At 35.7% G+C, this 16,289-nt stretch overlaps 2 protein-coding genes across 6 annotated transcripts in view; both read left to right on the top strand.

Annotated features, from left to right (window-relative positions):
* Positions 1-1,523, top strand: part of rimbp2b (RIMS binding protein 2b) — a 97,722-nt gene extending 96,199 nt beyond the window's left edge. Inside the window, exons 24-25 of one of the 3 annotated variants that reach the window (XR_003280085.1) lie at positions 569-638; positions 1,404-1,523. Coding sequence is in view for 1 of the 3 variants with exons in the window: in XM_026244728.1 (XP_026100513.1) it covers positions 569-574 (6 nt within the window). In the remaining 2 variants the exon portion in view is untranslated. Of the gene's footprint in view, positions 1-568 lie in introns of all 3 variants that reach the window. The other 2 variants (XR_003280086.1, XM_026244728.1) reach the window with 2 other exon arrangements.
* Positions 1,524-4,307: 2,784 nt separating this feature from the next.
* The window catches only part of adgrd1 (adhesion G protein-coupled receptor D1), a 45,366-nt gene continuing 33,384 nt past the window's right edge, over positions 4,308-16,289 (top strand). The window contains exons 1-8 of one of the 3 annotated variants that reach the window (XM_026244746.1): positions 4,308-4,729; positions 4,809-4,845; positions 5,995-6,111; positions 6,887-6,982; positions 8,221-8,343; positions 9,102-9,278; positions 10,122-10,379; positions 14,048-14,121. In XM_026244746.1, the coding sequence (XP_026100531.1) occupies positions 4,679-4,729; positions 4,809-4,845; positions 5,995-6,111; positions 6,887-6,982; positions 8,221-8,343; positions 9,102-9,278; positions 10,122-10,379; positions 14,048-14,121 (933 nt within the window). In that variant the 5' untranslated portion in view covers positions 4,308-4,678. The remainder of the gene's footprint in view (positions 4,730-4,808; positions 4,846-5,994; positions 6,112-6,886; positions 6,983-8,220; positions 8,344-9,101; positions 9,279-10,121; positions 10,380-14,047; positions 14,122-16,289) is intronic. The other 2 variants (XM_026244747.1, XM_026244749.1) reach the window with 2 other exon arrangements.

Below are 16,289 nucleotides of genomic sequence, written 5' to 3' on the forward strand. Positions count from 1 at the left end.
CAGTTCACAGTACCAGAAGTGTGGCTGCTCCAAGAGCTGTGATTGGTAATATCTGCTGTCCGTGCATTAGACAGGCACAGCTGGTATCTTCAGTTGTTTCTCTGGGTGTTGTTGTCCATTATAATGTTCGTCTTTCATTGACTCCTACTGTAAGTCATAAGAAGCTATAAGGCCATTGTTGCACGGTCAGATTTGGACCCCTGACCCCTTACCCCCACCCCTTATCTTCTCTAATGTGTGCAGTTTAGTAGCTTCCTAGTGTAAGCCCTGGGATATACCCTCTCCTCTCCTGTAGCTGTGCACACTATCATACCACACTGAGCACAAATTCACAATAAACGCTTTTGAAATGAATACTGAAACATTGGCCAGGTCCACCGGATCATAAAGGTGTGTGTGTGATTGGGGTGCACTATTTCCATTAACTCTTGGAATGATCAAAAATGTCTAGCAAGCATAAGTATCGTTACCCTTATCGAGTAGATTTTAGTTGTATACTGTTTCCTGAACTTTATTAAGTTTGTGCATTCTTACAGCCACTTTTGTAAATGAAGCTTTTTTAAAGCAGGTTTGATTTGGCTCCAACACCCTTGGTGAAGTTACCATGCTGAAAGGTGATAGATTACTTCAAAAGACGGGTAAATTAAATACTTATCTTCTCTTTTCATTACTATTATAGATTATGTTGCTGTTAGCATAAATAATACATTTCATTTTGTGTTATGCAACTATGCCACTGATATTAAGGGCAACTTATGGCATGTAAAATATGTGTTTACTCATCCCCAGGCCATACAAGATGTAGATGGGTTTGTTTTTTCATCAGAACAAATCTGGATAAGTTTAGCATTACATGAATTGTTCACCAATTGATTTCCCCTGCAGTGAATGGGTGCCGTCAGAATGAGAGTCCAAAAATCTGATTAAAAAAAACAACACAATAACCCACACATCTGTTAGCGTCTTGTGTGTCATTAAGATGTTTTTCATTTTAAACCGTTCTGCTTCTGGCTATTAATAGTGTGTTCTCCAGAAGAAGAAAAAAAGTTGTCTAGTCTGATTGTGATGTTTTTCTGACGGCACCCATTCACTGCATATGATCCACTAGTGATCGAGTGATGTAGTGCTAAATTTCTCCAAATATCTTTTGATGAAGAAACAAAAAAGAAATCTTTTGGGTTACACCACATATCGGTCACAGATTACTGTTTAGAGTGCCGCCCCCTAATATTGGGGTCTATTATTCATGATGTAAAATGTACTATTGATTGCTGATTGAGTGTAAGGTGGCCCTGCTGGGACAGAAAGGACTGTGAGAGGAGATGGAGTGTCTGTTGTACAGTAATGACATTGAGATGCTTTAAAAAGCAAAGAAACACCTTCTTCTCTTTTTAAACATCCAGCCCTGAACTGTCCCCTGCGGGTCTTCCGTTAGGTTCCCGTGGAAAAAGCGGGGTCCTCCCAGAAGAAGTGCCACCCCCATAGTACGCCTACACATCCACCCGGCGCCCCCGAGCTAACTCTAAGAAAACAGGACTGCTCTCCAAAGGAAAGAATCTGTTAAAAAGGCTTGGTGCTGTCAAATAGTTTCACATTACTCTCTTCACAGCAGCCGGGATAAAGAGATTGGAATTGCAGAGAAATGACCTTAGAAGGTGGGAAAAAGAACATTTCTCCCATCTTCTGTTTCTGTGATCATATGGATTGGCCACTGAAAAGAGAAAAGGAAATGGTGAAAACTAGGGCTTTCATGACCACAACTTCAGCTTTATGCCATTGAAACTCTTCTGCAAGTTCTGTCTGTCCATGTTTGATTCTTAATAGCACAGAAACGCTCACTAAATGTGACTTACTAAAATGTTGTGTTATAGATGTACAATACAAGGGATGTTCCCAGATAATGAAATAAAATCTATATTTATTTAATTAGAAGGATATTGAATTGTATTCATTTGAATGGATATTCAATTTATTGTTGTTTAATAAAGCTTTTAAATATTTAATTTAAAAAAAATAATAATAATTGTCATTATAATAATTGAATATCTCTTAAACTTAATAAAATGTAATATTGCAATATAATAAATATTCAGTAATAATAATTATTATTATTAGACTATTTTTGGCACATTTTTCATCTAGACCTGCTGTTCTTAGAGAATAACCTAATAATGTAGCACAAAGTTTTAGGAGTTGAAATGTGATGAAATTTAGGTTTTGCAGTGACTAGGCATGGCCTATATTTCTACAAATACCTTGAGGGAAAACAGTGTGTTCTGCCACTTTTGACAGGAGTATTTTGATTTTTATGAAAGCACTGACAGGTCACGAAACACCTTGTGAAAGTGCGCCTCCTCATATTGCCTTATTCAATGCACAATGGTTTGTGTTGTGTCCGGTCAGTTGGGTGAGATTTGTCTGTGTCGTATGCAGTCATGTCGATGCTTTCCTTCTAAAAGAAAAAGTGTACTTCAAATCTGTGTGACCAAGTGTTTTTTATTTCATTTATTTATTTTTCAATGGGTGTCAAAATTAGGCGCGGGATTCTAACTTCGTTTAAACACTTTGAAAGGAGCACATGTCTGTTTAAATGCTTCAGAAATCCATTCACGTGTAAATTGTGCATGCAGCTGAATGCAACAATTTGCATAAGAATGTTTTTTATTTATGATTTACACAGAAGCAGGCCCTTAATTTCCACTTTTAGCACAACTTATTCAGAGTTTTGCATAAATCAGTTTTTGTTGTTGACTCACTGATGCCTCTACTAACATTCAAATCATTCGAATAACATGATGCACATATTCTGTACTTGATAAGGATGAAGGAAATAGGCAGTTGCGAATGTGTGGCCAAGGAAAACCTTTGCAGAAACATTTCTAACAGTTATTCCGTCTCAAATATGTGATCCATTTCATCCAGTCTGTACTGTATTTCTTCTCCATACATTGTTCATCATGTTTTGTTTGTCACTTCACCCCTTCATTCTGTCCTGAAGGAAACATAATAAAAGTAGGTTTGCAAGGATGGACCGAGGCTGCCAAAAAAACAGTAATGTATGGGAAACATTCTGTATATCTTCTACAATTTTCAGCCAAATTTCCAGGCATGTGAATTCATCAGAATAACTGTTTTGTTTTTGTTTTTCTCCCCGGAATCATTTAATCATAAGATCTGTTACAGAGCGTTGCTTCTACATGCTGCTCTTTTTGTACTTTTTTGTCCATTTGTACATTCTTTTTAAATGTTTATACTTGCTTTTCAGACTGCCTTTTTTCTACATTAAACTTTATAATCTGACAGTGCAAGCTTTTCCTCATGGTGTCTTCAAACCGTAATGTTTTAAAGTCTGCAATTGTGTGCTAGCTTTATGAAAAAGTATTATAAGCCTATATTGATGATTATCAAATGTTGTGTGTGTGCATGTGCAGTTTTATATCAGAATAAATTTGATATTTTATACACACTCTTGTATGTGTTTATTTTATTAACTTAAGTCAAGTTTCTGCTGTGTTACATGTTAGTGATTTTATTTTATTTTTATTTATTTTTTTGAGTGAGGGTAGATAAAATATAATCATAAACGTCCAAAAGATGGCGCCAAAAGTCCATAATTGCACGCCGATGTAGTGATTTAAAACAAAAAAGGGACTAGAATTTTTTGTGGTTGTTGTTTTTCCTCTTTGATCTTTATTATCACCTATTTACGTTATAAAATCAAAGGTCTCTCTCTTAAACACACTCAAAAACAGTATAATAAATTATTCTTACCTGCTATTTCTGCACAAACTTTGTGGCAGAATAATAAGCACATATTCATGCACTTTTTTTTAGCTCTGGAGATTTTTTTATCTTAAAAAATTACATAATCACGGATAAAATGACAGAATTCGCAAGTCCAGATGCTCAAGTACTGGAGCAGAAAAGTAAATGGGCTTAGTTTAAGCAATTTTTTTTATTTTTTCTATGTATTTGAATTTCAATACATTGTAGCGATTCACGTAGTCATTTATCACGTAAAAAAAAAAAAAAAAAGTGTAAATTCAGATGGTTGCAGAAGCACCATAAAAGCGACGCTGTCACGGGAAACCTGTTACTATTCTCAACGGTGCTCTAGATAAACCAATTACTGTTGCTTGAGATGACTGACAGAAAGGGATTCCTTTCAGAAGGCAGGTAAAATTATTTGTAATGAATACATTTAAGCCTTAACTCTAATGTAATAATATCTATGCTAAGTCAAAAATTTAAATAAATGGGGGGTTCGGCTTTCTTGAGTGTCCATATAACATCCATCCCCCGAACCCCCCCACGAAAACAACTTTGTGTCCCATAAGAAACAGTGTAGTAACATTGACCGCCCAAAGGGCTCGACTCACGGATGAGAGCGCGAGCACGGCGCTGCTTCTTCATCGGCGATCGCACACGGATTCTGAGACGATGGATTACAAACTCTGAATAAAGTTGCTAATTATTAGTGTTATTAATACCTGCTGGTCATTTTGTACGTCATATTCTGACGCACTGATTTTTTCTTCTTAAACATACTAACATCTTTACATTGCTATAAGCGCAATGATTTTGATCGTTTATCATTAACGGCGGAATATATAGGCTATTTCAAGTTTTTAACTTTTTTTTTTTTTTTTTTTTTTTTATAAAAACGCATTTGAAAACAATGGACTTAATATTCTGTAAAGTTCTGCTTGTGACTCTCCTGACTGTTCAGGTAAGATAATTGTTTTTATGAACAGAAGAAGCGTTTGTTTTGAAGTCGCTTAATAAATTAAATGTTTTATTTCTTTCAGGTTCGTAGTGACATAGTATCACCGTCAAAACACCCAGGTAAAAGATCAATTAAAATTCACAAATGTATTTTATTTATTTATTTAGGCTATTTATTTATACTTCAAAACAAACAAATGTGTTAAAAGCGTAAATCATCTCGACTAAATTTGTTGTTTTGTTTATACAATAAAAGGCTATACACAAATTCATCTTAAATTAAACTGAGGATGGCTTTCTTTCTCAGTTATGTTGAATTAAAAAAGTGCATTTATTAATCCCAATCTTTTCATACAACCTTTTCATGATGTATTTAGTATAATAAACATTAATGATCGTTTGTACGGTTTTTATGATTGAAACAGAATTTAAATGAAAAATCAATGTTCTCTTACTGTATTTGTCACGAAACTTTAAATACGTCACTGTAATAGCAGTTATATTGACGACGGGTCGACATTTAACACTAAAACAGAGACCAAAATCCTCAACAATAACACTTTCTGCTCCGAATTTAACACTGAATTTGCTTCAAATCTTATCAAGTTTCACAAAATGACACGTTTGCCAAGGGAAATTGATTCAGCACTGAGATCATCTTTTGGCTGTTGTGAAATGTTATGACATATGTTATGAAACTCAGAAACTTGGGACATGCAGGTAATACATAATAGAAAACAAATAAATAAATTTGTATATATAAATAGAGAGGGAGAGAGAGAGAGAGAGAGAGAGAGAGTATATATACACTCAAATTAAGCTTTTCTTAAAACAATTAAGTTGCAGAACAAGCAGATGAACTTAGCAGTTTGTCTCTTTGGAATATAATGGCATTCTGAATTTTATTACAGGAATATGTAAAATAATTAATAGTAAAATAGCTGTCTTTGCATATGGATAGAAAATTCCAGATTTGTTTAATTCTCTAAAGGCAGGTGTAGCGATTATTCTTTCCATTACAGTCACTCTATTAATAGCCTCTTATGGATGTTTAGTACTCTGTTCACAGAATATTTCAGCCAAAATTGAACATTTAATCCAAATCGACCAGCAGTGACAAGTCTGAATCGGACTGAACCAATGACAACCGATCATTTCTGTGAACCCCTCTGTCAAACTTATTAAGAATAAACATGTTCAGATAATGATGCAGGACTGACTGTAATGTTTTTGCATTTGTGTGCATATGGCTGTGTGTGTTGTGCCCAGGCCTGCAGGTGCTGGCCACAGCTTCACACTACTGGCCTCTGGATTCAGTGGAAGGGATCCACGGCCTCTCAGACCAGATTGGGAACAGAACAGGTCATGTTAATGGGACTAATATAAGTATGTCACGCCTGCTTTGTCTTTCTTTCTTTCTTTCTTTCTTTCTTTCTTTCTTTCTTTCTTTCTTTCTTTCTGTCTCCACAGCTGTTTAACATTCTTCCACGGTCACGTCTTAGTTGCAGAAATCTCTGTGGCTTTGCAGCTGTCTTCAGTTTTTAAAATGAATTGACTTTCTCATTTGATTCAAAACTTACATGATTACCTCAGTTGTGATGAAGACAAACGACTATGGCATTTAAGGGTGTCAAAAGTACACACAGTTTCTCTCAGTGATTTACTAGTCCACTTGGATTTTTAGCCGTCCAAACTCACCAGTATATCACTAGACTGATAACTCTGAAATGCCCTCCACTGATCTGCTAAATTTTTTTAAATGTGTGTGTGTGTGTGTGTGTGTGAGACAAACACCCACAAGTCATTCCATAGCTGGAGTATATTCCCAGTATAAGTACAGTATGGCAGTTGTTCTGTGGCGGCTAATTCAGAACAAATGGAGGACTGAGAGGAATTCTCTGGGCGCCTCAGACTTGTGTCGACATAATGTGTCCCATGTGCAGACCTAAAAGATATCTTCAAATCTGAATGCTGCTTTAAATGTTACACTGGGACTCTAGTCATCTTGTCCACCGTGTCTTTCCGAGTGTCTCACAATGTCTCTTGTTTTCTGTTCCATGTCTCTGTGCTCATTTGTACATGTGTCTGTTTGCTGAATCACCTGTTGTTGTTTTTTTTCTGTCTCACTTTCTTTGTTGTTTCTACGTTCTCTCCATCACAGCTGTCAGAATCCACAACCACACTGTCCTGACTACACATAATTCTTCCTCTGTGTATACCAATGACTCTGCCTACACTAACATTTCCGCCACTGTAGGTGAGGCTCTTACACACGTTCACATACTACCTAGTACACAGTTGTGGGTCTCGGGGAATAGTGTTAGGGCCGATACGACCTTGTATATCAGCAGGGCATCATTAGGAGAAAGTAAACTAAAGAAAAACTGCATGTCCATTTACATTAGGATCATTGAAGCATGCATTGTATCGTGCTGTTTAATCTGGCATTCTCCACTGAAATCAAACCTTTCGTAAGCTTCACAACTGATTTTATTGGATCCAGAATGTTTGTGAAACTGCATTTGAGAACCTCGCGGAAATCTGTTGGATGGGGTGTGATTTGTTATGTCGGTTCATTTAAAACAAATGTCCCGGCCAACGGTTTGAGTAAAACTGAACGAGCAGCATTGCAAGAGTGCTGATATTTACTATAAAAGTCCTGCAGTGTTCCACTGTTTGAATTCTTCCGCTTGTCTTTGTTTGCTAAATTAATTCTAATTTCATTAGCGAAGCTAATTCCAAATAAATCCAAACTGACAGATATATCATGTCTTTTAATGTAGGAGTAAAAGCTACATTTAAGGAACTTCTGCACAATGCTTCACAAAGGCATGCCGATACCCTGGATCTCACTGCATAGATGGATGTTCGGTCCTCTGTACCTCTTTATCTCTCTACCCCAGTTACAACTGTTGTTCACTCACTCCATACTTCAGTCTGTCTCCTCTCTGTCTTCTGCCATCCACTGTGTCTTCACTGAGCACTCTTTTCCATGATCATCTCTTCTCTTAACTCATCCATTCATGAGGTGTGATGGTGCTACGGCTCCCAATGTGTCCAAAGATCCTGGCTTTTATTTTTTTTTGGTCTAATAAAGGAGGATTTATTGAGCAAAGTCACTGCATTCAAAGGAGAACAACATACCATTGACCAAAAAAAATAAATAAGTTGATTAATCTGCAGTTCGGTTTTTCAGATCGGCCTTTTCATTCCCCAGATCCTCATAATTCAGGAGATCTGTACGTTTTAGAGAATGGTGTTAAATACTCAAAGGTTAGGATTTCCTCATAAAGTCTCTAGACAGAACACCACGTGAACAAATGACTTCGTTGAGCATAAAACAGCCGTCTTTCTAATTAGACTATAAGTTAATATTCAGGTTTCCATTTGTGTTAGATAAAAAAGTAAAGAATGATGAATTGGGTTTTTGCATGAGTTGATTATGAACTGTAACAAGAGTGTTATAATCTTCTTTGTTGTTCTCATATCATGTAGACATTGTAGAAGGAATGGTGAATAAGGGCATCTATCTGAGCGGTGATAATGGGGCCACTTTCCTTCACTTTGGCAACTATAAAGACTCGTGCATAAGTGATCCTACTTTGTGTGGACCTGCCGGTGAGTTTTTATTGTCCTCCTGCGCTCTGTGGTTATAGAAGTGCATGAACATCTTTATATGGTCATAGATGGAAGACAGTTGAGTAATGTGTTGCTCAGGTTATAGATGATGTAATAAAGGCTAATAGTTCAAAATGAAGTTTATATTTCTCAAGAGCAAATATATCAGCTTACATCAAGCGTTTGGTGCATGAAAGCTGATATCATCTGTTATTCATCTGCTCACATCAGCGCACATTCCCTTGCTCTCAGAATACAGAGAATATGTTGTATTCATATTTATTTTTCGGGGCTTGACCAAACTAAGACTTGCAATATTGGTTGTGATGAACCAGCCTGGATCTAATAAAGAAGCTTTTGTTAAAAGTTAGATATCAGTGCGTATTGGAAAAAAGAGCTTGGTTTTTGGTTGTTGCCAGATGGTTATGAAAATCAGACTTATATTTATTAATGCATCACTCTTTACATATTTACTCATTTATTATTATTATTTTAAAGTAAAATGTACAAATTTACATCAAATTATAATATATTAGTAATATATTATAGTATCTTAAAACATTATTATAATAAAATAAAATAAATATATTTTATATATTTATAATTATATACATTATTATAATAAAATAGCATTATTTTGAATAAATAAATGCAATTATTTGAGCATTTAAATACTGTAAAGTACTGTATGCTGTATTATTAGTAGTATTTTTCTCAAAGTGTTTTTGTTTAATTGTGTCACTCTTACTCCTGGACAGGGATCACTTTCTCCTTCTTTTGGAAAAATAATGAGGTAGACTCTCGTTTTGCGATTGCATCTGGAGGTAAAGTCATCTCAAGCGGTTTCTCTGTCTACTCTAACCCTCACGGCGGATACGTGGAGTTCTACACGAGAGGAAACTCCAAGACATGGAAAGCTCATATTAAACTTCCAGGTAGTTATTATTTGAGTGTGTGCCGGAGGGTGTGTGTATTTTAGTTCAGGATGTGGAAAGCGCTTAAACGGTTTGGGGAACCATTGCATTTTTGCCTTATCTTTAAAGCCAAAAACATATTTCCCATGATCTTGAAAATGTGCACACATGGACTCATTCTGAAATACATTCAATGGTTTGGAATTACATTTGCAGTCTAACCGTAAATATTTTGAATTTGTAGTTTTATGCATAATTATATTGATTGCATCCAGATGTCCAAAGGTACTTGAGTCGATAGGCTTCAGAATAAACGTTCTCTTTTGGACTTGACAGAGTGATTTAAATTTGTAGCTCACTGTGAAAGGATATGGAAGTTTGAGAGAATAAGTAGCTCAAAAAAAAAGCATTTAGCTGCCCGAGAAAAAAAATCATTAAAATCTTTCAGTCATTTGGGAAGGCTAAAAGGCTAAAACGTGTATTTACCAAAGCATAAACCAATTCCTCGAAAAAGAGAGCCATTAAAACATTATGTACTGAGTTGTATGATGTGATGAGATTTTCTCCATGTGCTATTTGATCCCTGGACTGATGAAATGAGCCATTGACAGTTCGGCTCAGAGTTTGTGTATACCATGTCTTATCGGCTTCATTATAAACTGATGAAATCCATTCACATGCTGTCTCCAGCTCTTAGTTTCTGTTCAATCTAAACTTGTGTTTTATGGACCCAGACACTATGAGTAGATCTGGAAATTATATTACCATTATCTTTATTTCCAAACAGTCAAAACATTGAAGTCTGTGTATGCTTGTATTTAATGTGCTCGCTTTCTCTCTCCTGTCACGTCTGTCTTTATCAAGGGCCCTACTGGACACACGTGCTCTTCACATGGACCCCAACGGAGGGGTTAAAAGTCTACATTAATGGGACATTCAGCGTTGGAGACCCCACAGGAAATATTTCTTATAATTATGGCGATCCCTATGCCGACCTTGTCATTGGCACAGGAAACACTGGGAATTACAACCACTATGCCACAGGGGCCTTCGATGAGTTTGTGATTTGGGAGAGGGCCTTGTCCCCTCAGGATATTTGGAAGTACTACAAAGCAGCCATCGGTAAGTTATTATGGAGCTCATTTTGACTCAAATCTGCTGTCATTATCTAATTGAATTGATCTTTTAGTTTATTTTCTCTGTGGCAGCCTTCACTTGTCCCAACCATGTGCTTCTCTGCAGTTGCCAGCCATTGCCGTTGTTGTCAGGGCTTCCCAAATTAGCTACACTTGATCTTTGGTGTCTCTGGCTTGTCCCAACTTGCCTTTTAGCAGATGGCAGCACCCCATGTTTTTTAATATGTTGAATAGGGCTGGGACAACGCGTCGAGGTCATCGATGAAAAAATATGCGCATCGATTCGTCAACCTGTTTTTACTAAAAAATGTTTACCTTATGTGCGCTGAATATACGCGATGGCCAGATCAGCATTCTGTCCAACGTTATATAACCAATCCAGGGGGTTTTCTGCATTGATTTTTTTTTTTTTTGGCGGCTGTCAAAGCCTTATTTGATCGGTGAGTGATGTAGAATAGAATGACTGCTACGTACGAGAGAGAGCCCCGGCTGCGTGCGCACTCACAGTCTTCAAACGACACGAGCGCTTCTTGCTCTCTCTCTCTCCCTTGTGCATATTAATCAAAATCATTAAACACGATAGAAAAAGGGCGAAACATCAAAGTTTCACGCGCGCTCGCGTACTCACAGTCTTCAAACTACACGAGCGCTGTCTTGCTCTCTCTCTCTCTCTCTCTCTCTCTCTCTCTTTTCTCTATTTTTTTGGAAAGGAACTCTCTGTATAAGCTTAAAGCTCTCAAGTTTACATTGGTTACTGTATTCTTTCAATTGCTATAAACAAGTATTTTGGGAGACCTTTTTATTGAATGCTAGACATCAAGTTGTTGTTATTTTCATCTGAAAGAAGAACTTTTTTTCAGTAAGCTAGGCCCTATGTGTTCAGTAAGCTTGTTTCAGTAAGCTATGTGTTTTCAAGGCTTCAAGGTTTTATTGAATGCTATCTCTATACAAGTGCAAAGTAATGCATTCTTAGTCAGTCTTTTATTTTAACAATGTTAAGGAATTCATGTTTTTTTCATTCAGATATGTAAATCAACATGTATAAATTGTTAGTAGTCAATTAATGGGGAGATACTCGAATCGGTCTGAAAAAATTAATCGTTAGATTAATCGATGCATCGGAAAAAATAATCGCTAGATTAATCGTTTAAAAAATATTTAACCAGCCCTAATGTTGAATATTCCTGGTTAATTCTGTCTGTTTTTGTTCATTTTTCATTTGAAGTACAATAGCAATTAAGCCACTGAACAATTTAACATTTAAGCAATGTTTAAGTTTATGGCTTTTTGTTATTGCATTGAATATAGAAAACATTGCACATTATTAAAGTAGTATCTGGACATAAAACTGTTTTCTAAAATAAAAACCTTAAAGATAAAATAAAATAAATCCCACTTGAGTTGATGTTTTTGTGATCAGAGATTAAGTGTGGCAGAGATTAAGGTCTGCTAATATTTTTTGGAGGGGGGCACAAATAATTTGTAATATTTGTAATGTACATTACTGTTCAGAAGTTTGGGGTTAGTGACATTTATTCATAAAGGATACAATAAATTAATAAAAAAGTGACAGTGAACATACAGTACTTACAAAGTTACTTATAATGTAAGATTTTTATTTCAGATGTGTGCTTTCCATTCATTAAAAAATCTTTAAAAAGCCTGTTCACATCTTGTTATATATACATATATATTACTGTTTTCAATACAGATAAAAATAAGACATTCTTAAGATCAGCATTCATCATATTAGAAGAATTTCTGTAGGACCATGTGACACTGAAGACTGGAATTATAGGATCAAATTATATATTAAAATATATTAAAATAGAAAAAAAATGTTTACATTTTAATAAAAGTCCCCAATATTACTGTTTTACTGTATTTATTGATTAAATAAATGCAAGTAAAGCCTTGGAGCATAAGAGACTACATCAATAACACTTAAAAAAAAATACTTGAATCTTGAATGGTGGTCAGTGATCTTTATAAACACAAAGAAAAAAAGTGTACTTTGAAGAACCATTGATGGAGATTGTGGCCAAAAAGTGGATTCCAGAATGTTCTTTTTGACTGCATAAGAAACATCTGTGATGATGGCGCTTTGCTTTTTTGCCATTATTGGAGTTATTATGCTGCGTGCAGGTTATTATAGAGAGGAAGAAGCATTTGAAGACAATTTCCTTCAGAGACACTGGTCCACATTCCACCAGTCCTCAAAACGAACCACATGGAAATGCACTATTGAAATACCATTATATGTTTGTTCTTGCGCATGTGTCCTCAAAGGCTGTTTTGATGGCTTTCATTGTAACTGCGCATATCTTTACCTTATATGTATGTGGCGGCGGGACGAGTTTTATATCAGGGTTTTGTTTTCTTTCGAACTGCAAGTGTTTGGAACCTCGTCTGGGCAGCTGGTTGAAGTTTCTTGTAGGCAAGATGTCTGCAGTGTGGCAAAGACACATTTAACTAATGGTTTCCATCTTCATCAGTATCAGAGAGCAAACCAATGAGGTCTTTAACACCAGGAGATAGCTGTCCATTAACATTCCTATTCATCTCAAAGCCAGTTGGCAAACCTTGACAAACCTTGACCTTTTAGACCAGACAACACAAAAAGCTTGAAGTCATGCCTTTCCATTACCATACGGACATTAGATTGTCTTCCAAATTAAATAAAAGTGAATTAAATTAAGTATAATACTGAACTGGTCGTCTAAGTTCAAACCTGGAGTGATGCATCGCCAGTATTTGTATCTGTTTTCCAGTAAATATATATTTAAAAATCCTTAAAACAAGATACATTTACTGGAGAATTCAAATTGGTGAATAGTTTATGTCTTTCCTCTTCCTCTTTATGTTTTCCTCTTCCTCATGCTAAAATTCAGGACCCTGTTGCCGATACCTTAATTTTAAAAAGAAATGTATGTCTCCACAGTGTTGTTTCTCGAGTAAATTATTGAAACTTTTATGCTGCAACTTTACAATTCAGTTCCATAAACATCCATCCTGGCATTTGAACAAATGTGGATCCATGGCTCTTTTAAGGAGGGATGATAGTGATTATGTAGGTCGATGTTGGCACTCTGCTGGAGTTATTGGCCACCACTTTAGAAACTGTGTAATATATCCTCTCCCAGCACTGATTGTTAGCCACTGTTATGGATAAAGACCTTTTGTTAATGATAAAAAAAAAAAACATGTAGTTGTTGATGAAGAGTAAATATACTGTTGTTTAGCTCATGTCCAGCTTTAATAGGCTCTAATGAGGTGCATACTACAGTCATTAGAGAGCTGCTTTGCCAGGGGCCCTATAAACCACCCTCACTGTAGCCCACATGTGCGTTCAGGGAAAGGTATCACATGTGCCTCTCCAGCAGGTGTGAACTATTTGTTCCACGAGATGAAGAGAACTTGTTCAGAGCTCTTTAGTTCACAGCTTCTGTGCATAGCCTTGATGTCATATTACAGCATTCGGTTATTATTTCAATTTTCTTATTTATTTACAATTTTCTTTTAAATGGAATCAAATAAATATTAGAAATATAAAATATTTTTTAATTTCACAAATTTGTATACATATATTTAATTTGATTTATTATTGATGTCTGTTTTCTTTGCACAGCATTTCAGTTATTTTTGTCACCACAGGTGAGAATGTGATGTCCACCTTCCCAACCGAAGCATCCGTCAGTGTCACTGCTGCAACAGATACTCAGTTAAAGGTAAATCGTTCTGACCTGAGGTCACCTGTTGCACTTTCCGAATCTGCTTCCGTGAGTTAGGACTGTATAACAGCAGAAATACAACTTCATCGCATATTACTCCAAATTCCAGGGTTATCTAAAAGATTTCACACTCATTGGAATAATAATAAAAAACTTTGACTAATGTATGTAAATGCAAACACATCTGTAATGAGGGTAACAAACAACCTGTCTCTCTTTCCTCTCAGCGAAAGTACGAAATAAGTGCTTGCGGTGAAGTCACCAGTATGTCATTACGAAACCTATTTGTCTTTGGTTTCTGTTAGTTTGATTAATTAAGTTTACTGAAACAACCAAGGCAGGATTTCTCACTCATCAGCCTTAATCGAAACCATCCCAGCCTGGCTAGATTAACTGCAGTGAAGTCTGGTTTTTTGGGGGGAATTTAAGATTCATGAGTTTATTTAAGCGAAATAACAACTAATCCCCCTAAAAATCCCCCGAAATACACTTCATAAACCTCGAAGGATTTATTTATATGTCACCACTGTCAAATGAAAAAAAAAATAATAATAATTCCAGAGTAAATGTTATTTTAGTATTACTGATAATAGTTTTTGCTAGTATTTTGAATTAGATTAATTATATATATATATATATATATATATATATATATATATATATATATATATATATATATACACATACATATATATATATATATATATATATATATATATATATATATATATATATATATATACACATACATATACATATATATACACACATACATATACATACATACATATATATATATTATTTTTTTTGGTAATTTTGTTGTGTTTTTTTTTCCTTTTATTTTATATATATATATATATATATATATATATATATATATATATATATATATACTGTATAGCTATGTGTGTATTAAGTTTAGTTAGTTTTACTTCAATTTAAACTAAACAACAATTAGTAATGTTGCCTTGGCAGCTAGCTGAAATAAGTTTAATTTGTTTATATTGTATTTTATTTCAGTTATGATTATAAACCTGTCCCAGACCATCACCCAGTCTGCCATTGGTCAGGCAAAAAGAGTTAGACCCACCTCAAACTTATGCCATTGGTTTACACAATTTAGTTAGCTGAGCTGCTCAAACAAACACTTCTCAAGGCAATCCTCCTACTTTTCTTAGAAGCTATCCATCCAGTTTTCACTTGTAACACAGGGCAGTGAATATTCTTGGGCTATGTTTTCTAAAAGTTGAACTTAAACTTGAAGTTGAATTATGTATTGTGTGAGATGCCAAAGATGTCCATCGAGTACATTTCTACATAGAAAAACAAAGTAAAAACAGGGGAGTGGAGTTTAAAACCACGTTCTATCTGAACAGCCCCTTACAGTTGTTTCTGCATATTGAGCTGGGATACAGGAAGTTATTTAACTTACTGACATTTCTTGAAATAATTGCTTATCAAGTAAATGTGAGCATATGGAGAGCAGCAGTCACCGAGAGCATTTGAATGCTAGTAAATTAAGTTGGCCATTCAAGACACTGACATATCTTCTAAAGGCTCTCAGCAGTGTTTGACACACCTCCTTTTACAGGCTCTCAATCTGTCTGCTCAGATTCTTCTCTGCGCAGTAATTAAATGGAGTGGACAAAGACAGACAAACACACACACACACACAACAGGGCTTCCCAGACTACACTTCACACACCCTTGGATGATTAGGTGTTATGAAGCCGATGCAGACGTTGCTCTGGGAACATCCATGTGCGTATAGACACACACACCCTTGGCAGACGTACAAGAGCACAGCAGCTAATGAGGTGGAGGCCGGAGCTGTAAACACAAACAAATTCAGCTCTTTTGGAACTATTGTTTCCCCCCAGACTCTGAGGAAATGGAAAGAAATCAGAGATTGAGCATCCACACAAATGACAACACTGGCTGTTATTGAGTGAGGAGGTCAAGTAGAAGAGACGATTTTCCGTAATGGCCTCTTGTAGGGTATTGAGGAGAAAAAAAGAGAGCAATTAGGTTCTTCAGACTTCTTTGGAAAGTTCAAGTAAGACTGGCATTGACATTCACAAATCCTGTGAGACTGAGATTTAATTCAATAATTTCAGCTGGACTGTAAGGGCCAGCGATTCTGATGCGTGTTGTAATGATCGTAT

Source organism: Carassius auratus, unplaced genomic scaffold (assembly GCF_003368295.1).
Source record: "Carassius auratus strain Wakin unplaced genomic scaffold, ASM336829v1 scaf_tig00007301, whole genome shotgun sequence".
Classification (NCBI taxonomy): Eukaryota; Metazoa; Chordata; class Actinopteri; order Cypriniformes; family Cyprinidae; genus Carassius; species Carassius auratus.